Below are 24709 nucleotides of genomic sequence, written 5' to 3'. Positions count from 1 at the left end.
TAAAAATTCAGATGGTGTATACTTGGCTTTGCAGTTGGCAATAAATATTTCAAAGATTTCTGAAATAGCGGCAGTTCTATCCCCATTTTCTTTCCTTAGTTCTCTCTCTGCAGGATCATCAAACCGTATTGCAATCAACAGAAACAGAAACCGATCTAAACTCATTGTGGCTCTGAAAATATCTCTGCCGGTACCGTCAGCATTCCATAAACCCTTTGCGTCCTCGTTGCCAGACTTGAAAACACCACTCAAGTACAGTAGCCCCAGAAAAGCATTCAGTTCCACAATATCGATGTGGTTAGTGAAAGAAGCTGTTTTACCATAGTTTGCAGAAAGTTCTGTTATTTTTTCATTTGTATTAGTAACAATCAAATTCAGAATTTTATCATCAAAAAGTAATTTCCAAAAATCAATTGGTTCATTAGAATGAATCGTTCTTGCTGCACCTCTGAGTTGAGGCAATTTTACCCTAACTATATTATGTTGTCTGGTCCTCGAACTGTGGAAAGGTGCAGTAAACCATTTGTATCTATTTTTTTTCATTTTCTGTGTATGTTTGAAATATCTCTGGTTCACGATCTCCCACTGCACATACCTCTAGTTCACGTTCTGCCAATGTAGATGCCTCTGGTTCTAGAGCTGGTCCTGTAGTTAGCGTTGGTCCCTGTTGTAGAAATGCAGACGAATCCTCTTCACGAGCCGCCACTAATCCTGCTTCACGAGACGCCACTGTTAATGTGTATGATTTAACATCCGGCACAGCAAATAACTCTGACTGATGATCTAGTTCACTTGAATTTTCTGTTGATTGTAATATTTCCCTAGGGTCTTCATCTGGAATTTCTTCCTCACTCTGTGTATCATGATCACTTACTATAGTTTCTGCATCACTTAAATCACTGTCAGAGACTTCGTCTAACCAAGCAGTAATTTTCTTCTCACTCATGGTGTACTTATTCACAAAAGAAAATACAATATAAATACTCTTATCGCAAAGAAAGTTGCATTAACTACTATTGTCGGGCCAGCAGTGACCCGACTTCCTCCTTGTGAGCAAAATACAACTGTTTTTGACGACAATCAACCTTTAACTGATGCAGACCACCGCCGTGGAAGAATACAGAAAGTCACAACAATGAACTATTAAAACTCGCACAGATGTCTAAGAAATTAAAGTGACTGGGTCATTATTGACCCGGCGATAGTAGTTGAGGGTTAAGACCGATAGAGAATGTGACAGTTGAAGAATGTAGTATTATTATTATTATTATTATTATTATTATTATTAAGCAATTACAAGCTATGCAAGCTTCTTGCTTCACATTGATACACAGTTTCGTCTACTTATACAATAAGTTTTCCAATTTTCAAAACATTTCTCCTGCGATGCTAAAATTCAAAATCAACTTCTATACAAAAGTGGTTATGCAAAAAAACAACCTGAGCCCATCATGTGTACTGACCTTAACTCCACCGATGTGTTCTTTGCGAAAGTTCTCGAGAGGAAGAATGATCTGGTCATACGCTCGGTCCAGCTGTGGAAGAAAGAAAACATTTGTTAAAGCGAGAAGAGAAGAGAAAACACATCACATTATTTCTCTAAGCAAACAGACATCTGAATACATGGCATGAAATCGAAACGTAATTTTACAAGTTCTACTGTTGGACTGTATAGCACATCATTCGATCAAATGTACTCAAGCATAAACATTGTTGAATAACTTTATGATATGAGGCGTTCAGAGCGAAAGTGGATCATGTCACAAATTTTCATAAATCGAGTTTAATACATTTTCTGATTGAAGTTGGATCTTTTCCGAGCAGTAATAGATCAAGTTTTAATTCCAAGCATTGGCCAGTAAGTGACACCAATCACTTTCGGCTCAGAGTATTTGTTCACAATGTTCTGAGCCATAATGGATCAAGTCACTAAAGCGTTGCATCAATATCACTATATTTTATAAATCTAGAATTTGAGAATGGAGCAATAAAATTATTGCTATTGAAATTAGATAATCCACTACAGCAAGGTAACTTTAAGTCCTATTATCAAAAAACTAAGTCTCATGGACTTGATCCACTTTAGCTCTGAACGCCTCATATCTTTACTGCGTTACCTTTTGCAATTTACCTGGCTGACTAGTTTCGAAGTGGTATCCTTCATCGTCCGAACCCTAGTGAAGGTCGCGCGCTGTCTTCTAGTTTGCTGTTATGATGAGGTGTGTTCATGATTGTGTCGAAAAGGATGTGTGTTTTGAAATTGAGTTGAGTGTTCAGGATGTGATGTGAGTGTGTTTTTGTATGTTTATAAATTTCGTATTGCTCTAGGGAGTTAAGTTTGTTTTTTTTTTTTTGTATGTGTAATATTTTCATGTCAGTGTCTATGTTGTTGTAGCTGTAATTGGAGTTTGTGATGTGTTCTGCGTAGGTTGAATCGTTGTATGGTTTGGTTATAGCTGTGATATGTTCCTTGTAACGTGTTTGAAATGATTTTCCAGTCTGTCCAATGTAGAAGTCGTTGCAACTATTGCATGATAGTTTGTATACACCTGTTAAGTCGTATTTGTGTGTGTGTGTCTTGTCTGTGTGTTAAGATGTTTTTGTAATGTGTTCTATGTTCTGTATGCAATGTTGTATTTTAGTTTCTTGAAAGATGATGCAATCTTGTATGTGTTCTTGTTTTCGTATGTTAGTGTGATGTATTCATTTTGTTCTTGTGTTTGTGTTGCGTTTTCTTGTTTGTGTATACGTCACACCACATCACATCACATCCTGAACTCTCAACTGAATTTCAAAACACATACCCTTTTCTACACAATCGTGAACACATCTCACCACAACAGGAAACCAGAAGACAATGTGGGATCTTCACTAGGCTTCTGACAATGAAGGATATTTACTTTGAAACTAGTCAACCAGGTAAATTGCACAAGTTAACACAGTAGAGATATCAAAGTTATTCAGTGATTATACATGTTAAAACAATGAACATTTTCTCATTTAATCTTACAGGAAGCTCACTCACCAATATTTGACTAATGGAAAGATCCACTAATGCTGAGTTAACCGATATTCATTTAAAGTATAGAGCAGCAGGTGAATCTGAAAATATGGCAAGGGAGCTCTACCGCCAAAGATTTTCAGATTCCAATAGACGAATGTTCGTTGCTGTGCACCAAAGAGTCCGGGATACACAGTTCATATTCAATGTATTAGTCTATATTAACAGGTACCGTATGTTTTTGTGAAATTAAATGGGTGATTTCAGAGTTAAACTGGCCACTATTTCGGTGGGTATTTCGTGAAATAAATTGTCTATTCCCTGGATATTTCATGAAATAAGTTGTCAATTAATTGTATTATGTTATGTTTAATATAACACTTTTTTTAACACATGTCGCATATCAGCATTACCAAAATATAAACTAAGCACGATTTCTACAGCTCGAACGAACATTTGTGCGACAGTGAGTATTTTCGTGTAAGCAGAAAAGCCCCTCACTATCCACATACGAGTAGATGTAGGGAACAACTCTGCCTACAGACAATTCACACCAAATTCCCTGTGGTCCTCTACTAGTCCCCCAAAACCTCTTCCCATTAAAATATCTTATATGTTATTATCAACATTCTTCAACTTGCTGCAGTCGCCTACAGAAATCGATCTTTTTTCGATAGCTAGAGACATACTATAACCACAGTCTAGTATATACAGTCACGAAGCTTGAGTTGTGGGGATGCTAGGAACAATAGACTGTGCCGGTACTACTTCGCATTGTCTGTAATGAGGCGATATTAGCGATCCTAGTGGTTAGCAACTATCTATGGATGCATATTTAGTACGTATTGAGCTTCGTGACTATATACTATACTGGGCTATACCTAAGTGTACACAATAACCAAAGAGAAAATACACAATTGAAGTCATAAGCGATTGACAAATTAAGTGAAATAAAAGTCACAAACATGTTCTCTAATATTATTGAATGAAATTTTGGTGCATATTTCGTAGTTTTTTTTTTTATAGATAACAGGGGTATATTTTGTGGTTGACATATTTCGCAGAATGATACAAATTTCTTATTATTTCGCTAGTTTATTTTGTTTAAATAGGATATTTTAGCAATCTAGAAGGGTACCGGCAAATGTAACAAAGAAAGTAATAATGGAAAATTCCGTGCGTATCGTTATTAGGCCCTACCAAAAAATACGATCCCTAGTCATGAAGCATGGGTTAAGTGAGATATGGTCCACTTTGCAATAGGTCCTCTCTACGAAAATGTCCAACGTTTAGTAATGTCCACATAGAAAATTCGTCCATGCCATAAAAATGTCCTTACCTGAAAAGGTCCACTGTCAGCAAGTCCTCGTCTTGAAAATGTCCTACACTTAAAAATGTTCACAAATAAATTCGTCCATTTCCCTAAAATGTCCGACAAGGAAAACTGCAAGGAAAGTGCCGAGAAATTTATTGTCATTTCAATTATGATATACATGTTACATAATTACAAAAGATAATCTATTGTTCATCTTGAGGGTCACTATATAATTTCAAATGGTATGATATCGCTCTAAGATATCGAAAAATTTCATTCCTATCTTTGTAATCTTTGTAATTACCGATAATGTTGAAAATTCTCGTTTTATTATTGATATACCGTTTATTTACTGGCCGTTTAATATTTGTATGCCCACTAAGGAAGGACCTGGATTACTAAATGTTCTGTTTCCACTTGCTGTTGTTGCAAATGGCTAATGAATCGCCAAATGTTCACGTGATGTGCCACCACAAGTCGTTGGAATTGAGAGTGGAATCCTTCAACCACATTATTCGTACGCTGTCTGCCATTAATTACTAATTCATAGACGTTCCATGTGGCAGGAGAAAATCTAGGAGGAACTGCTCGCCTTCGCCCTCTTGCCGGATGACCAGTAATATATGTAATTTCAATGTAGGATGCTAAGTCCAAGATATCGTCCACAAATCTTTCATTTAATAAATCCCAAACAAATTGCTATTGTTATTCTCAACAGATTATTACAGTTAGTAACGCATCTCTGTTGAACAACTTTGTATGTTGGACCTTTTTGTATGGACCTCTCGTATGATGGACCTTTTCGTATGATGGGCTTTGTAATATGGTGGACCAGATAGATGTTGGGCATTTTCACTTCTTGGACAAATTATATGTAGGACTTTAAATGTTGGACTATTTAGTTTGTGGACACTTTTATGTGGACCTTCTGTACTTGTGGACATTTTGTTATGGACCTTATAACCTGGAAGCGAAGCATGTACTATTACACTAGACAGTGTCCAAGAAGACTTATACATAAGCAGGGAACGGATTTATATGGACTAAAAATATATGAAATATGTAAATATATATGTAGTTATTTTTACCAAAATATGGAATTAAATATGGATTTTTACCAAAATATGGAATTAAATATGGACTTAAAATTATAAAAAAATGACTATGTACGTTAAATATTGGTACATTTTAATCAAACTAAACAAAAAATATAATGGACGTACCTTATCTTCCAATGTAGTTTCAACAAAACACAATTTTTATTGTCTGTTACCATAACAATAGGTTACAAACATTTCTTTCAAGTGCTGAAAAGTGAATCTTCTTCTATTGTCTCTGAGGATAGATTTATACTGACTAAAAGAGCGTTCGACGTCACAAGAAGTAACTGGTACATAATTCAATTTCACAATGTCTGCTGGGGATAAGTCCAAGTTAATCTTCACTGTTGATTCACCACTCATCACAGCAACAACCTTTTGTAGTTCTTCATATCCAGGGTTTTTTGAAAGTACAGTGTCCACCTTAGCTCTTACTGCATCTGCAACTTTACCTCTACCACGATTCAGTTGTTCCACAGTACTATTTATAATTTCAAAACTTTCAGATAGTGAAAGGTGCCTATTTTGGAGACTTTTGAGCGTTTTTATGATGCATGAAAATGTATGCTGAATGTGAGCTAAGTCATTCTTCACACTTATGTCACAGGTAACTGTTTTCGCAGTATCAATTGAGACTGCATCTTCAGAGTCCAATGCAAGGAGAACATTGTTAATAGAGTCTATATGTTCGGCATAATATTCAACTGCTTCTAGCCATGTACCCCATCTAGTTAAAATTGGCTTTGGTGGCAATGGAATTTCAGGGTACATTTCTTTCAACACGTTAACTCTACTGGGAGCTTTGAGAAATACTTTTTTCACTGATGAAATCAACAAATCTACTTTAGGGAAATTGTCTCTGACCACTTCTGCCACACGATGAAATGCATGCGCCACACAAGTAAAATGAGTCAATTTAGGATATACAACAGATAATGCTTGTCCAGCTTTGACCATATAAGGGGCAGCATCGCTAATAAAGAATAACACATTATCGTACATAATACCCTTTGGCCACAGGATACCCATAGCTTCGTTGAACAGTTTAACTATAGTTTTGTTATTGCACTTTTCTAGAACATCACAATGTAAAAGAATTCGTTCAGAATATTGTTCACTTAACAAACCGATAACTACATTACCAACAAGTCTACCTTCTTTGTCGGGAGTCTCATCAATGGAAACCCAAATTGAACTATCTTTAATTTCATCTCTTATCTTCTGTATTGTCTCATCGTAGATGGATGGAGCATACGTCTTCCTAAGTGTTGACTCATCCGGGATTGTATGTTGAGTATATTTTTCAAGGAATTCCCTGAAGACCTTATTCTTTAGTTTGTAGAGAGGAATATCAGCAGAGATGAGAGAACGGCACAGGTCGATGTTAAACTCAGATCTTACATTCGATGTTGTTGGTTGTGTTAAAAACAATTGTCTCTGCTTGGAATTTAGTTGTTTGTTGGCCTGATGTTTACTAGTTGTAATGTGTTGTTGCACCAGGAACTTTTGTGTAGATGATACTGCACACTGACACAAATTACAAAATAATATTTTATTGTCAGTTGATAAACCATCTTCTTTAAATTCTGAAATGTAACTTGTTAGTTTTGATTTTAAATTGACTGAATGACGTACTTTTGGCATATTTACCGTCTTTATAGTATGATTTACAAAACTGAACCTATGTGTACTCTGACTGGCATTTAACTGTTGAGCTGCACAACTGAAGTCTGTTAAAAATTTTAAATTAAATTAATACAGTTTTGTAACTTACTTTCCCATTGTTGATAGGACTGCTAATTTTCAAATAACTCTGATGTTAAAGGGATTACTGAACATGTGTTTAAATCTCTATTGTTGAAATGTATTTTTAAAAGTTAATGGAATTTTGTTTTGTTTTATTGTTAAACCTAATATAATATGGACTGTTTTATATGAAATATGGAAAATATATGGAAATTAACGAAAATATGTACTAAACTCTAAAATATGGAAAAATATGGAAAATAAAAGTAGGATTTTTCAACCCTACACATTGTGAAACATAAAGATAATGCAAAATATAAATTATATTAGCTTTATAAGTAAATATGTATTTACATATAAATCCTTTCCCTGTACATAAGTATAAGAACAACTCATTTATTAGGCCTATACAACATGTCTTTCAAATCTAAACACTCATGAATATATAGGATTTAAAATTGTAGAGGATTCCAGGTTAAGAAAAAAGCATTGGTTTTATGCCTAGTACACTGCAGAAGCTCTGTGGTAGGTAGCCGTTTCTATGGCACCTGGTCATCTGACGGAATAGCCCCATATACTCAATGTTTTTTTTTTCTTAATCTGAGATCCTCTATAGCCATTTATAAATTTTTGACTTAAAAAAGAAAAATATATCTAATATATAAAAGTGAATGTTTGTATATGTATGTTCTCTATACAGACATATACGCTTTGACTTATAAGTGCCAAATTTTGAACACTTAGCCATCACAACTTGGAGAAAAACATACGCTGCAATAAAATTGGACAAATGAACGTTAAATTATTTTAAAAATAAAAATAAATACAGTAGAACCCCGATTATCTGTCACCCTATTAACCGATTGCCGGATTATCCGACTATCTTTCTCTCGCTCTTTCTTTTTCTTTTCTTTTGATACAGACACATATATAGGTTTAGTCTATCTTCTTCAGATGTGTAAAGTACTACTATACGTTATATTAGTACCAGTATGTATTTTTTCTAGACAGTGTTATTACAAACCTTGACACTTACACAATATTACTGTACTCCAACCACGAGAAAGTCTTCGGGAACTGAGACGAAGCGGGATAATGCTGTGAATGAATGTTGATGTCATAAGATGTCATAAGGTCACACACGTGAGTACTCTTATCTCTATTATCTAGCTCTCACAGCACAAACCATAACATTGATCACACATATTGATACTACCCTAGTTACAAAATTAGGTCACTGTTAATCTCCTGGTCTTTTAATCTCTCCATACAGGAAATAACATATGGAGAAGAGCGCATGGTTTTTAAACTGACGTTATGACGGTAATATCGTCTATCTACTTCGTTCCAATAGATGACGCAATAGTAAGCACATTCCTTTCACGGTTGATCTCCTGGTTGGAGAAGACTATCTGCTGTTCGAGTTGCCGTACTTCACAACTTCTATATAAAATATATTCCATGAGTATCAAAATAAAACCTTTTATGCCAAGTACCGAAAAAAAAAACGCAAATAATTGAGTGGTTTGGGGAAAGAGAAACTGTGATTCATCTCGCATCAGAGTACGAGATTGGTGGATTTAATAAAAATCAACAATAAAGTGTATAAAGTATGTAAATCTACAACACGAGACCTATAGTATTCCTATGTTTCAGCTGACAGACATTAGGCCTACAAGGAATTTCCTTACCCCTTAAAAACCCGTCATTGACAACCAGACTTGAATGAATGAACTTTTGTTTCACTATCTAGCGTGTTAAACACAAGAGCGTGAAGGAAATTAAGAAATGCAAGTATTATTCACTTAATTTACGAAAATATTTTACGGTACTGATTATCCGATTTTTTCGATTAACCGTTCAGTCCACTCCCTTCATTACCACGGATAATAGAGGTTTTACTGTACGACAAAACATTCACGTATACTAAAATTAAAATAGCCTCCTCTACAGTGAATTGTTAGTTTCTGTTTGTAGCATCGATTTTCATGGGACAGTGAAAAAAAATAATACAAAATTAAATGACATTGTTGATACATTATGAAACGCAAAATCTAGAAAGTTCATGCAATAAGCATCTATTACGCAGTCCAGGATCATATTATGAGTCTCTTGTTGCAGTTGTAGATAGTGAGCAGGCTGTGTTTTATACAACTGAATTCTTGAATAATTTGAAACCACAAGAAATGCCACTATCCTATGATTTGTTTTGAGGAAACTACTTCTCAACTATTTCATATGGATAAAAAAGAATATACATACACTCGAACAGTCCCTTTCTTTCAAAGCATATTAATTACAATAGGCCTATCAATAACATTACCGGCACATGTTTATTCATAATCATGTTTATCAAGAATTGTATCTAGGGTTCGCTTATTCGCGGATGATTGTATGTTATACAGGGAAATAAAAAGTCATGAAGATACTACTCTTCTCCAGAATGACCTCAATAGAATAAATGATTGGGCAATAGCCAACAAAATGAAAATAAATTCTCTAAAGAGCAAAGCCATCAGCTTTACAAGGAAAAGAAATAAAATAGTCGCATCGTATACGTTAGGGGGTGAAACCATTCCGGAAGTTAACAAATGTAAATACCTCGGAATAACATTTAGCAGCGATCTCGGCTGGGGGGAACACGTTACAGACACAGCGGGAAAAGCATGGAGAGCGTTACACTTTGTGATGAGGGTATTAAGAAAAGGTTCTGATAAATCCAAAGAGATTGCATATAAATCACTAGTACGTCCAGTAATGGAATATGGTGCTGCATGTTGGGATCCTTACAGATTAGAACATATTAAGACACTGGAAAAGATTCAAAAACGGGCTCTTAAGTGTTGTCGGAAAAATTCACCATTAAAATGGGACACACTCCCGGACAGGAGAACGCGAATTCGATTATGCGCACTGTTCAAAACATACAGAGGTGAGCCTGCCTGGAAAGAAATAAAAAATAGGTTGCAGCCGCCAAATTACTCTTCAAGGAACGACCACTCATATAAATTGAGGGAAAGAAGGCAGAGGACGGACACTGGAAAGTTTTCTTTTCTCAATCGTACTATCAGGGACTGGAATGCTTTACCTGCAGACTTACTAAAGGCTTTACCAACAACCAAAAATGTATTTAAAAATAGCCTTAAGGACCTTACTAATAGACGGTAATTATACACAGTACTTGAAGGGTGTAAATGATATGTTGTTATTGAAGTGCTGTATCAGTGAAGAATTATGTTGTGTCAGTGAAGTGTGTTGTATCAGTGAAGAAGTATGTCGTGTCAGTGAAGTGTGCTGTCTAAGTGAAACGTGTTCCTGTCAGTGAAGCTGTATAGGTTATAGTGGCAGTGCAAAGTATTTGAACAGTGAAATGTTTTTGAAGTGTTAGTGAAATCAGGATAGAATCAGTGAAATGTGTCGTAGTTCCAGTGCAGTGAGTGAGTTGACAGCGAAATGAATGTAATGTTGAAAGGTACTTGTGCAGATATGAACATATACTCGTGGGTTTTAGTTCGATCTTAGTTTTAAGATACAAATTAGAATATTTCAAATGTTATTTTAAGTGATCGTTTCATTTAATTTAGTATATTCCCTGTTGTTGTTGTTATTATTATTATTATTAGTATTATTATTAGTATTAATTATTAGTATTATCATTAATTGCATTTTTAATTAATAAGTTTATTATTGTCATTATTGAGTGTAATTAGTTACCACTGCCACCGGGTATATACCCATTGCAGTGTGAATAAATACATACATACATACATACAAGAGCTTTTGTTAGAATCAAGAGCTTTTGTTAGACGGCGTTAAAAATAAACTTCCTAAAGAAGTACAGGATGAAGTCATGACTTAACTTTTTTGGCTTCAATAGTTAAAAACCATTATAGTGTCCGTAGTGTCTGTTATTTTTTTATATCCAAAACGTCATTCTTCCTGACAATGATGTTATAAAAGCACCCTTTCTCTTCTGTCCTATAGCGGAAAAAAAAATGTAAACTATTTCGTGTCTTTTGGCAAACATATATATCGCGTCAGACTTCATTTGCTTAAAAATAAAAGCAAAATGGAAAATTCGGGCAACACCGGGTATACTTTAAAGCCATTATTTAATATTTTTAAGCTATCAGTAGCTCTTTGTCCTGGAAACATTAACGAACCTAGACACATGGTATTTTTCCCCATATCCGAAAATAACTTCGAAGATTAAGATTTTTTTACATAATATGGTTCAGTATATTTTATCCCCGATTATCTCTAAAAATATGTGCACGTACATCCCTTAAGTTGCTATTACACTATCAAAGTTCTTGGGCAAAGATCTTTCATAAAATATATGAAAGTGTAATGTAATCTTTTATAAAATGCAAGTGCATCTTGTTATCTTTGATATTCTATATCTGGAAACAAATATGGCGAACTCAAATATAACTGGACTGTTACTACCACAAGAATTCTGATATCGGAGTATGAAAGAAATTAAATGTTGTAAATAAATAATTTGTATAATATATTAATATTACATAATAATAATAATAATAATAATAATAATATCTACAACTTTTCTAGTCCTCGCATTGTAGCTCTTTCTGTAAGTTCTGATGGATACCTCTCTTAGCATGTTTTGCAATCTACGGTTAAGCCACAGGTCACAGTATAAAGAAGGTATCTTCGTTATACTGTGCACAGACGTTTCTTTTTCAGTAAAATGTTTATGTAATAATTGAACTAATTGTAGTTAAACAAGCATAATACTGTTATTCATTCATGGTGTTATAAACTTAACGCGTAAATATTAGTTTTAACAAATCATAAACTTAACGCGTAAATATTAGTATCAACAAATCCTCGGAACACGTGTTAACTTTTGTGGAACAAGGTGTTAGGTGAGCTTTTGTTCCTAATTTTAGGTTATCTTTGACAAAATATTTTATAAAAGATTTTATGTAGTGTAATATACCCCAAATCTTACCTTTTATATTATTAAAGATCTTTAATAAAATATTTTATCATATTCTTCGTTAAAGAACTTTGATAGTGTAATTGCAGCCTTTGACACTGCAGACAAATTGAAAGTTTTGAAATGACCAAAACTGTCTCGGAAATGGGGACCATATCTCGTTTATGCATGCAATGGTATTTTCTAATTCACTACAATAAATTCTAACAAACACTATTTTAACTGTGGTTACTGTACTGTATTTTGAATCAAAACACAAATAAAGTGTAACAGAGAAAAAAAAAGAGCGCGCTCGTATATGGAACTGATTATCGGAGCTGCGGATAGATGGCAGCACTCTTACTACTTGCACGCTCCGAGAGTGAGAGGGGGTGTGGCGCAGCCTAACACCTGCTGCACGCATGGAAAGAAGTCGACGTCACCTTCCGTGAGAAGTCACGAGCAAGTTCCAAGTCTTGACGATAAAATACCCGAAAAGACCAACATTTTAAAACCTACATACTTTTTATAGGTCACAAATTGTAGTTCAATCTACTGACTTATAAACGACTGCTCTGGTTCGATGTAGAAAGTATATTTTGATATGCTGCTGCACAAATTGTAGTATTAACATTTAATCGTCTTTGGACAAGAACAAAATATGTATGAAAGAATCTTATAAAGTACTATTCAGAAATTTTACTGAAGTAACTCATAACTAGAGCCCGGATGTTTGGCAAAATGCCTTTTTTCCTGAGTGGAAATAATAATTATTTTCATAGATATAAATGTGATTTGGGGCAAATCAAAGTGAGAAGGCCAATTTTTATTTTTCCTATTTTGCCTTTTTAAGGTGTTTCTTACTAATAAATGCCTTTTTTTTGTCATTTTAAAGCAATATTTCTTGTTTATTTGCAATTTTCTAATTAATTGTAATGTAAAGTGTATGAAATTTAAATATATGAAATATTGAGTCGCTTTACTAATAATAGTAAATAAAAGTAATTTATTTCGGTGCTTAATCTGCTAATAATCATGCTTTAATACTATTGGTGTAATATGAATAATGATCGACAATCCACAGTTACAAATACTGTATAATGTCATGTATTCACGATACTATCAATCAGTTTTATAATTTCAAATATTAAGCCCGTTCTCTTGTAAGTTTTCACGTAGCATTTTCAATTGTTTCATTTTTTCAAATCTTACTATTACAATTTTGTGCTACACGTGTTTATTACTGTAGGAGAAATAAATATGAGTGAGGAACAGTCAGTTATTGTCGACTGACCGAAGGTATAAGATCGGTTAGCTAGAATGCCTAAATTCAGTAAACCATTGAAAAGTAAACTTCATGCTTACGTTAGTGAATTTTGTGCCCATGCGTTTTCAACTATGGAAGTTTGTTATGTAAAGTTAGTGAAAAGACAGTTAATCACGAAAAAAGTAAAAGTCAACAAGTGTCAACTATGAAGTAAAAATGTAAGTTATGTTGATATAATTTAAATTTACGAGTATAATGCCTTTTTCAACATTTATTGTGCCTTTTTTTACGTTTTATTGTTTTTTTGCCTACCTATTTTAACCGTTATAAATGCTTAAACATCCGGGCTCTACACATAACAAACGGATTATGTTACAGCATTAATATCCTCTAATCAAGGAATTCAGTTGCAATACAGATGCTAATACAGGGTGTTTCCGAGGTGGTGTTACAAACTTTCAGGGATGATGGCGAAGGACACATGTATCAATTTGAGATAAGGAACCCTGGTCCGGAAATGACAGAGTCGAAAGTTACAAGCAAAAATAGTTATGTGGAAATGAAATAATTTTATTCCTCTGTACACCTCATTTATGTGTATTTATCTGTACATCTTACACATACTGTATTCATCTGACGTTGTTTACGTTGTCTACTTACAGTATTCCATTCAATGCGCTGTCTGAGGGATGGGGACAGGAAACTACACTAAAGCAATGCAGATAGCGTAATGTGTAACGGACATGGTCGGTCCTGATGCACGTCTGTAGACAGCAGTGTATGTGTACAAGTTGCAGTGTCCAGTCGATCAGTCCTAGTGAAATGGAAGAGTACACGAGAGCGGAATAAGCAGATCTGATTTTCGAATACGGATGAGCCAATGGGAACAGTAGACAAGCTCACAGATTGTATCGGGTACAAGTACCCACGTAGGAGACATCCGGCCCATATTACTTTTCCACGACTGTTCCAAAAGTTAAGGGAAGGAGGGCACGTGGTGCCAAATTACAATTCCATTTCCACACAACTATTTATGCTTACAACTTTCGACTCAAACATTTCTGGGCCAGGTTCCTTATCTCAAATTGATACATGTGCCCTTCACCATCATCCCTGAAAGTTTGTAACATCACCTCGGAAACATCCTGTATACGAATTCGATCAGCAATACCTATATTTTTACAAACCCACTGAAATGTTAAAAAAGGCAATTGAAGATTCAGTTTGTAGATCCACATCCTTGGAAGAAACTCATGATAAAGTTCACGCTTTAAGAATAAAACCCCGGACCTCCAGAATAAGAAGGTACTGTCCATCATGGCCCAGTCAAAGGACAACAAAGATGCATGGAGCATTTTATACTTATTTTCTAAACCTCCAGGTTTCAATTTCATTTATTTATTTAATCTGGCGGAGTTACGGCCATTGGACATTCTCTAGCAGTCTAGCATACCACCAGAATACAAATTTTGTACTGATACAAAAAATTAAGTCTGCCTACTTGAGCTTACAGTGCTCAGGTATGACAGCGCTCACTTCCGAATTAATGTAATATACATACATACACTACATGCTGAGACACAATGGTGAACACGCACACAGACACAGATACAGACAGATAGGATAAACGCACAGACAGACAAATACGATAGACAGACAGAATGGCAGGATAGATAGATAGATAGATAGATAGATAGATAGATAGATAGATAGATAGATAGATAGATAGACAGACAGACAGACAGATAGATAGATAGATAGATAGATAGATAGATAGATAGATAGATAGATAGATAGATAGATAGATAGATAGATAGATAGATAGATAGATAGACATAGTACGGACAAGGTCAAAAGTGTTTCAGTCGCAAAAGAAACTACGAGACAGCATGGAAATCCACTCGCTGACAACAACGAAACAGTAACACCTATAATGATACTCTCGGAAATGACGTCATCGCAAAGACATACGGGCGGACAAAACACACGCACCTGAACACATAAGGTTCCATCTCTTACATAACATAGATCTTTCGCGATAGCAAGCCAAGGCTGTAATCAGTGCAGGTCCTACAAGAAGTACCTCCAGCGATTGCCGGCGATTTAAAACTCGTTCGACACGCACCCAAGCGGAGCCGTGTCATCACGATGCGAAACAAATGAGGTACGTAGCTAGGAGAAAGAATCACACAAATATTGTACTTAAAACAACGATGAATTTGTCACTAATTACTGTTCTTCTTATCTCTGGACCCGCGTATCACCGGTTGAAACAGAGCTCAGGGTAGAGAGTTTTCATCTGAGGAAAAGTAAGCCTAAGTATATTTACCGCCCGTAAAAGATCATGTTCATTAATAAAGACTAAGAAATACATGATTTTATACGAGGTTTCAGGCTTAGATGTATGATGAATTGCAGTTGGATGACGTGCCAAATCCACATGAACTTACAGTCGCGCTCAAAAACTCCCTGACGTTTCGCGAGCGCCAGTAACATGCGAGCGCGACGTTGCCACAACTACCACAGTTTAGTATATACAGTCACGAAGCTCAATACGTAGTAAATATGCATTCGTAGATAGTTGCTAACCACTAGGATCGCTACTATCGCCTCATTACAAACAATGCGAAATAGTACCGGCATAGTCTATTGTTCCTAGCACCCTCACAACTCAAGCTTCGTGACTGTATATACTAGACTGTGAAACTACCCTCTCCGTCTCTGTCTTTCAGCGGCAGTAGTTTTAAAACTGTGGAGCGCGACATTTTACCTGAGATTGGTTTGGTAGGATATAGGGTTACTAATAATAATAGTTATATAGTACAGACCCAGAAACGAAATTTGGACATTGAACATGCGCAGTATGTTATAACTGGAACTTGAAAAATTCAGATAGCCCAAATTTTGTTTCTGGGTCTGTACAGTACATATGTTATTGTATTATTATTATTATTATTATTATTATTATTATTATTATCATCATTATTATAGTAAATAGTAATGCGGATAGGCTACAACCTTGGCGAACATCTCCGCAAAATTTGCCTTTATAATAAACGTGTATTGTCGGCACAGCATATCTTGAGGTACTAAGATGCAACTTCAACATTTTCCCCCCATTACGTGATCACCAGCTGAAATCTAGTGTTTTTGCAGCGCCCAGGTTCACTTCACTACTGGCAACACTTACTTCAACACTCACATGTTCTAGATATCATGATAGTTAGTCATTTTGTAGTTCTTATGTTGGTACACTTGGCATTATTATTCAGGCCTACCCGCTACTCCATTTAAAATTCACTAGATTTATTCAAACGTAATATTGTGCGTGTATTTTATATCGCGATTATAATATATATATATATATATATATATATATATATATATATATATATATATATATAATATATTCCGGGAATTGCGAGTTGTACGTGAAGTTACTATTTCCATCACATCACATATATAACTATGTGGTGGAATTATTGCTATTATCAGAACTACCGGTATTGTATGTTTCTAGGTAAGTAGAAATTTTGGAGCATTATATTGCAATATTACAATAAATTAACATATTAGAATGTTGTGTTATATTAAGATTCACTGTTATTTAGTATGTATTAAGATATTATATTACATAGGCATACTTATATTCTAGAATAGTGAAATTTACAATTAGGCCTACAGATGATTCTGCTGAGGTAAGAGCATTATTTTAACTTTAAAACATTATCCATATAAAAATAAATTATATGATATAACAATTACATTTTTATCATAATATAAGGTATTATCCAGAGAAGCTACATCAAAGAAGACATGTTTCACTGGCTTATGAGAGATGTATATAGCGATAAACACGTGGTTTATTAGTTTGCTGTTATAAAAACTTCCAACTATCCATTAGAATGTACAGGTATCAAATGACTTCTATGTTGAAAGTATTTATAGCTCCAAACTAAAACCATGTGTTAAAATCTCACAGAAGTCAGTGGAACAAAGGAAAACAGTGTCTCCTATGGTGCAGTTATTTTGGAGAATTACGTAATATAATTTTACATAACCTTACAAATATTCAGTCTAATGAAAGTGAATAAAATCAAGATTGAAGTTTGGTTAAATGTAGTTCATATTTTAAAATGCAATAATCACTTTATTTTAAGGTTATAACATGTCCAGAAGGAAAGAGTCTGAAGAACTTATAGGCCTACATCAAGAAAGAAAATACTTTCGTTACAGAGCAGCTTACAATAAGCAGTGGTTAATATGTACAGACAATTGAAGGCTGAAGCAGAATATGAAGATATCTGTCAAACCAAAGCGGTTCTAATGGCAAGAATTGCAAATCCCTTGTAAGTAGGCCTACCTGTTTTTATAGATAATATTTGACGGGATCAGTACAGATTTTATTCCATAAGGATGCATCCATGATAGTGTGTTAAAAATATTTACACATAATTTAACATACGAAGACTTTTCTGTAACCTAATCTAATGCAACTTCATGATAAACTAGTGCATGTGGTTGAGTTTACATGCAACTGAATTTTGAAAAATTTTAAGCTTACTTAGAAATACAAGTCCCAAATAAAGTAAAGTCCCATCACTGATAACCTTTCGTATGTATAAAAATATTCTTGTTAGAAATTAAGTAAAAAAAAAAAATACGTATTCAATAACGCAGAAGAATATTTTTGTTATTGTCCCAAGTACTTCAATGTATTACCATAATCTTTAAGGCTATAGGAATAATTAAAAAGGAGCATATTATATGTTTACTTGTTCCAGATATTGTTACACCACAGGCATGTATGTATAAAAAGCATTAAATTGGACTCTCACTTTGAGAGGGGAACAGAGATTAAGGGTGTTAGAGTGTAAGGTTCTTAGGAAAATATTTGGGACTAAGAGGGATGAAGTTACAGGAAAATGGAGAAAGTTACACAACGCACAACTGCAAGCATTATAGTCTTCACCTAACATTATTAAATCCAGACGTTTGATGTGGGCAGGGTATGTAGCACGAATGAGTGAGTCCATAAATGCATATAGAGTTAGTTTGAAGACCTTTGGAGAGGCAGAGACGTAGATGGGAGGATAATATTTTGAGGGAGGTGGAATATGATGCTAGGGACTGGATTAATATTGTTCAGGATAGGGACGAATGGTGGGCTTATGTGAGGACAGCAAAAACCTCTGGGTTCCTTAAAAGCCATTTGTAAGTAAATACTGTAAATAAAATATATAATCTCCATACTTTTATCACAGCATTCATAGAATGCAGTAGAAATAATTATTACCAAATCTGAAAAGAAGCATATGCTGTCTACACCAGGGAAAAACAAGAAATATCCACAATCTATAACTGGCATCAGATAATTTTTCCAAGGAAGTCATTGCAAGATTTGTATATGATAGACCGAATCGAGATGAAGAAAATTATGGCAGTAACATTTTTTCTTTTTTTTTTAATTTTTAATAAGTTAAAAGACTGTAGACTTTACTCTTATAATTACTTCTTATTTACCACTACCGGTACTATTTTCATTCCTGTTCAGGAAAAAGAGTAACAGCCATGCTGGTACTGGGCCATGTAACAGGAAACTATGATTACATACTTCATTTGAAGGATCACGTTCGTCATTAAGGACAGTTTTGAAGGAAATGTAGTTTAAATTGAAAAAAGAGGGCAATCTCACATTAGTAAGAGAAAGTAAAAATATTAATTTTAAGAGAATATGTGAGAAATATGAAAAGTGAGGGTCCAAAGTTTGTTGTTTTTCTGGATGAAACGTGGATTTTTATGAATGGCAGGCTTTATTACAATATTTTAAGATAGTAAAGGGAATAAATGTTGTAACATTATTAATTCCATGTATATTTCATAGACTGCAACACATTCATGGAGCAAACCAGTATCGTTGGTGGTAAGGTTCAAGGAGTTATGCATCGACCTGCTGTGGAAGGAAGACTGGTCATTGTACAAGCTGGAACCTGGTAATATAACTACAATACTATTAAACTATATATAATGTAGTAACTTTTATTATGTGTTCTATCTAGAATCTAAATATCTTGTCTCTTTTATAGATGCAGATTTAACTTTTTGCATCCAATTTGAAGACTGGCCAAGATTACTATGGTGCCATGAATACAATCCAGAAGTGGGTGTAAAGGTAGCTTATTGTTGGGTTGAGAAATTTAGGTCCTTCGATTATTGTTATGGATAATGCTTTCTACCACAATAAAATTGCAGAATACAAACCCACAACGAAAGGAGACGAGATCAGTTAATGGTAAATATAATTTCTGTAGAATCTGAGTAATGAACTGTGATGTTAAATTGCATTATTTATGTTTAAATGTGAATTTTGTAGACATGACTGAGACTGGGGTTACCATTGCCAGACAATGCAAACAGGAATAAACGATACTTGGAAAGGTGATTCTCTAAATGTAAGTAATTCATAAGTAATTTCCCCCCAATGGTGGTTAATTGTTTGTCATTCAGCCATATGAAGCGAGTTGTGTAGACCAATTTATCAACACAATCATTGCCCAAGGTGTGTCATAGGAGGCTGGTTTTCGATACACCAACCTCTCCACCATCCAGGCCATGAGGGTTACCATTTTGCACGACATACAGCAGGACAGGTGCATCAGAGGCCACCGCTAATTTAAGAAAAGTGAAAATATCTCTGATGATCAGACACCTCATATCAAAACCCACTATTTTTTTAACAAAATATGATATGTCTACGGATAGATTACTGTACATTCAAATACAAGGAAGCTAGACGATCTCATCATTGATAAATTCAAGTTGTTTTTTTTCTGTTGCTTAGGACTTAACGATAGAGTTTCCCTTCCAGGGATTAGCTATCGTGATGTTCCAAGAAGCCAGTGAGGCTTATTTCGTTGGTCTCTCAGATACACCAACCTCTCCGACATCCATACCATGAGGGTTAACATTTTGCACAATGACTTCCAGCTAGACAGGCATATCAGAGGCCACCATTAATTCAGAGGAAAGTGAAAGTGTCTGATAATATGATGTCTTATATCAGTACCACTATTTTTTTCACGAAATATGATATAGTTAGATTTGTGTACCTTCAAAAGCAAAGGATTCTGTGAGGGTGGTATTTTGCTACAAAACTTGCCAGATCCTTGAGCTAGATTGCACTGAAAGTTTGGCTTATTTTCAACATTTCTGTTTCAAAGTCTGATGTCATATTTTAGATACCGGTACAATGTTATTTATGCAGTATTAATTTTCATTCTGTGTATAACATAATATATTTTTTATTTTAGTTTTAATTCCCCCCCCCCCTTTTCTACTGATATTTACATGATTAATTGTCCAGTCCAGTATTGTCACCATAATGTCCACTATAATTCTACTAAAAATTAATTCAGTTATTGTTAAATGGGGCTATGTGTAATTACTTTCTTATATTAAACATGCACAGATCCTCTTTCAACATTGACAATTTCTGTGTTAAATCAAATTCTGTCTTTCTTTTAGTCTCAAAGGATCCCATGATGCCACCAAACATTATCAAGAGGTTGGTTAAGGAAGAGGACGTCTGGAAATTTGGTAATATAATGACTAATTTAAGAATTATGGCTGATGCAAATGCTGGAGCAAACATAATATGTCTATCCAAAACCATAGTTATTTTCTTTTTATATCACTTTGTATTTTTCAGAAAAATAAAGTAAGTGTGCTGTTACACAGAAAATAATACAGTTGATTGTTCATTGTGTATTTTTGTTGTTGCCTAACTGTGCTTTATGTTAAATTTGTATAATGAAGATATAAAATAAAGTTATTTGCAATCTGTCCTTTGTCGAAGTATTCCCTTAGTCCTGAGGCAAAAGTCGGGATATTAGAATTGTGTAATGCTGAGTCAATACATCAACTTGTCAGCATTCCATAATGTTATACAACAATATTATATATATATATATCCTATATATAATTACATCACCCTTCTCCATTAATCCTGAAATAATAAAAATACTTAAGTTGTCCTTTCATTTGGTTGAAACAAATCCTTATTATACAAAATTAAAGTTTATTTTATTTTTTTTTTTTTGTATAGAGATTGGTCGTGAAAAGTAAGTATGATTTTTAAATTTTCATTAGGCCTACTTGGTTAGTTAAAAATAAAATTTCACTTTTCTCATTGTACTTTTTAATTATATTTATACATGCGTATCTATATCTATTAAAGAGGAATATGTGCAGCAAAAGAAATGGAAAATAATAGTGATGAATGTAATGTAGTTTTAAGAATAATTTTTTTTAAGACATGACCATTTAAATTGTTCTTCAAATTTTATTTACGGCACATAATACCATCTTTCGTGGCATAAATTGTTTTACTTTTTTTACAGAGTTTGTTTTATTCTGATCCACAATTTTTAAATGCTCTCCACTGACAATTTGTTCAATTTATTGAAAAGAATTAATATTAGTGCTTTACGTTCAAAGTTGGTAAGACTGAAGTACGGCCATCTTGGATTTCTTAGTACGTCACTATATGTTGTGCCGAGTATACAACAGGTCTCATGTTTTAAATATTTGGGTTATCATTTGAGCTATGAACAAGAAAAAGATATTTCTACAAAATTAAAATACTTCAACTATGCAATGAATACCATTAATATCATTTTCAAACCTTCTCTTGTCCAAAACATAAAAGAATTAAAGCCTATAAAACATTGGCGAGATCTGTTCTTGTATATGGAAGTAAAGCTTGGACCATACGTAAGTGTGATGAACACCGAATTACTGCTAATAAAATGTAGTTCTTAAAAAGAACCGCTGACTATACTACATTAGATAAGAAGAAAAATTTGAATATTTTGAAAGAATTAAATATTGACCCAATTTAACAGAAAATTTAAAATTATTAACAGAACTGAAATCTCATATACTCAGGATGCCTAGAACAAGAATACCACGCCAAGCACTAAATTACCGCCCTTTAGGAACAAGAGGTTTGGGCCGTCCGCTGAAACGATGGAGTGGGACTGTAACAGGGCACCAGGCCTAATACGTGATAGGAAGATTATTATTATTATTATTATTATTATTATTATTAGTTACTTAATTACTGGCTCTTAAGGAACCCGGAGGTTCATTGTCGCCTTCACATAAGCCCGCCATTGGTCCCTATCCTGAGCAAGATTAATCCAGTCTCTATCATCATATCCCACCTCCCTCAAATCCATTTTAATAATAATAATAATAATAATAATAATAATAATAATAATAATATTATTATTATTATTTATTACTTACTTACTGGCTTTTAAGGAACCCTGAGGTTCATTGTCGCCCTCACATAAGCCCGCCATTGGTTCCTATCCTGAGCAAGATTAATCCAGTCTCTATCATCATATCCCACCTCCCTCAAATCAATTTTATTATTATTATTATTATTATTATTATTATTATTATTATTATTATTTATTACTTACTTACTTACTGGCTTTTAAGGAACCCGGAGGTTCACTGTCGCCCTTACATAAGCCCGCCATTGGTCCCTATCCTGAGCAAGATTAATCCAGTCTCTATCATCATATCCCACCTCCCTCAAATCCATTTTAATATTATTGTTATTATTATTTATTACTTACTTACTGGCTTTTAAGGAACCCGGAGGTTCATTGTCGCCCTCACATAAGCCCGCCATTGGTCCCTATCCTGAGCAAGATTAATCCACTCTGTATCATCATATCCCACCTCCCTCAAATCCATTTTAATAATAATAATAATAATAATAATAATAATAATAATAATAATAATAATAATAATTCTTTTTTTCTTTTGTGGGCTCTTCCATTCTTCAGCGGTTGCCCTGAATTCCCTTCCGCCATCCTTCTCGATCCCGCCAATCCTCCTCCTGCATATGTCGGTCCTTCATCATTTGCATGACACCGGCTTTCCATGTTTTTCTTGGTCTCGCACGCTTCCTCCTTCCCCGAGGCGACCATTCCAGAATAATCTTTGGCCATCTTCCTTCTTTCATCCTTTTTACGTGGCCATACCATTGAAGGGTTCGTTTTTCGATTCTTTCAATTACCGACTCTTCCATCTCCATCATTTGCCTCACATCCTCATTCCTTCTCCTTTCCAATCTGGATACTCTAGCAGCTCTTCTTATTCCCTCCATCTCCGTCGCTTGTATCTTACACTTCTGACGTTCAACAAGTGCCCATCCCTCTGCCCCGTATGTTAGTATAGATTCAACTATAGATTGTAGAATTCTCTTCTTCATTTGTTTGGAAATGGATCTATTCCACAGTACCCCATTCAGCATCTTTATTGCCCTTCTTGCCTGTTGCACTCTGTGATCTACATCTGCTTCACAGCTCCCAGACTCTTGGATAATAGACCCCAAATACTTAAAATGTCTCACAGATTTAATTGTTCCTTGCGGTAGGATAATATCTCTTCCACTATTGCCCACAACGAGGTATTCAGTTTTATTCATATTAATGCAAAGATCTCCTATATAATAATAATAATTACTTGCTTACTGGGCTTTTAAGGAACTCGGAGGTTCATTGTCGCCCTCACATAAGCCCGCCATTGGTCCCTATCCTGAGCAAGATTAATCCAGTCTCTATCATCATATCCCACCTCCCACAAATCCATTTTAATATTATTATTAATATTATTATTATTATTATTATTATTATTATTATTATTATTATTTATTACTTACTAACTTACCGGCTTTTAAGGAACCCGGAGGTTCATTGTCGCCCTCACATAAACCCGCCATTGGTCCCTATCCTGAGCAAGATTAATTCAGTCTCTATCATCATATCCCACCTCCCTCAAATCCATTTTAATAATAATAATATTATTATTATTTATTACTTACTTACTTACTGGCTTTTAAGGAACCCGGAGGTTCACTGTCGCCCTCACATAAGCCCGCCATTGGTCCCTATCCTGAGCAAGATTAATCCAGTCTCTATCATCATATCCCACCTCCCTCAAATCCATTTTAATATTATTGTTATTATTATTTATTACTTACTTACTGGCTTTTAAGGAACCCGGAGGTTCATTGTCGCCCTCACATAAGCCCGCCATTGGTCCCTATCCTGAGCAAGATTAATCCAGTCTCTATCATCATATCCCACCTCCGTGAAATCCATTTTAATATTACCTTCCCATCTACGTCTCGGCCTCCCCAAAGGTATTATTATTATTATTACTATTTTTATTATTATTATTATTATTATTATTATTACTATTTTTATTATTATTATTACTATTTTTTATTATTATTATTATTATTATTATTATTATTATT

The 24709-nt window shown here is 34.4% G+C and overlaps 1 protein-coding gene and 1 long non-coding RNA gene across 7 annotated transcripts in view; one reads left to right on the top strand and one right to left on the bottom strand.

Annotated features, from left to right (window-relative positions):
* Graf (GTPase regulator associated with FAK) overlaps positions 1-24709 on the bottom strand; it is a 432476-nt gene that overhangs the window by 160154 nt on the left and 247613 nt on the right. For all 4 annotated transcript variants that reach the window (XM_069824366.1, XM_069824368.1, XM_069824367.1 and 1 more), the window contains exon 3: positions 1464-1535. In XM_069824366.1, the coding sequence (XP_069680467.1) occupies positions 1464-1535 (72 nt within the window). The remainder of the gene's footprint in view (positions 1-1463; positions 1536-24709) is intronic.
* Positions 16832-21215, top strand: LOC138698444 (uncharacterized). 3 transcript variants are annotated; one of them, XR_011331871.1, is made up of 6 exons: positions 16832-16891; positions 17532-17720; positions 19256-19364; positions 19458-19663; positions 19745-19823; positions 20896-21215. It is a non-coding gene; the product is annotated as an uncharacterized lncRNA (long non-coding RNA). The 3 variants fall into 3 exon arrangements; XR_011331872.1 differs by lacking the exon at positions 16832-16891 and adding an exon at positions 16938-17069; XR_011331870.1 differs by lacking the exon at positions 16832-16891 and having other exon boundaries at positions 17198-17720.

Source organism: Periplaneta americana, chromosome 4, assembly GCF_040183065.1.
Source record: "Periplaneta americana isolate PAMFEO1 chromosome 4, P.americana_PAMFEO1_priV1, whole genome shotgun sequence".
In the NCBI taxonomy this organism is placed as follows: Eukaryota; Metazoa; Arthropoda; class Insecta; order Blattodea; family Blattidae; genus Periplaneta; species Periplaneta americana.
The sequence above is the reverse complement of the archived record's forward strand: the minus strand, read 5'-3'. Positions and strand labels throughout refer to the sequence as shown.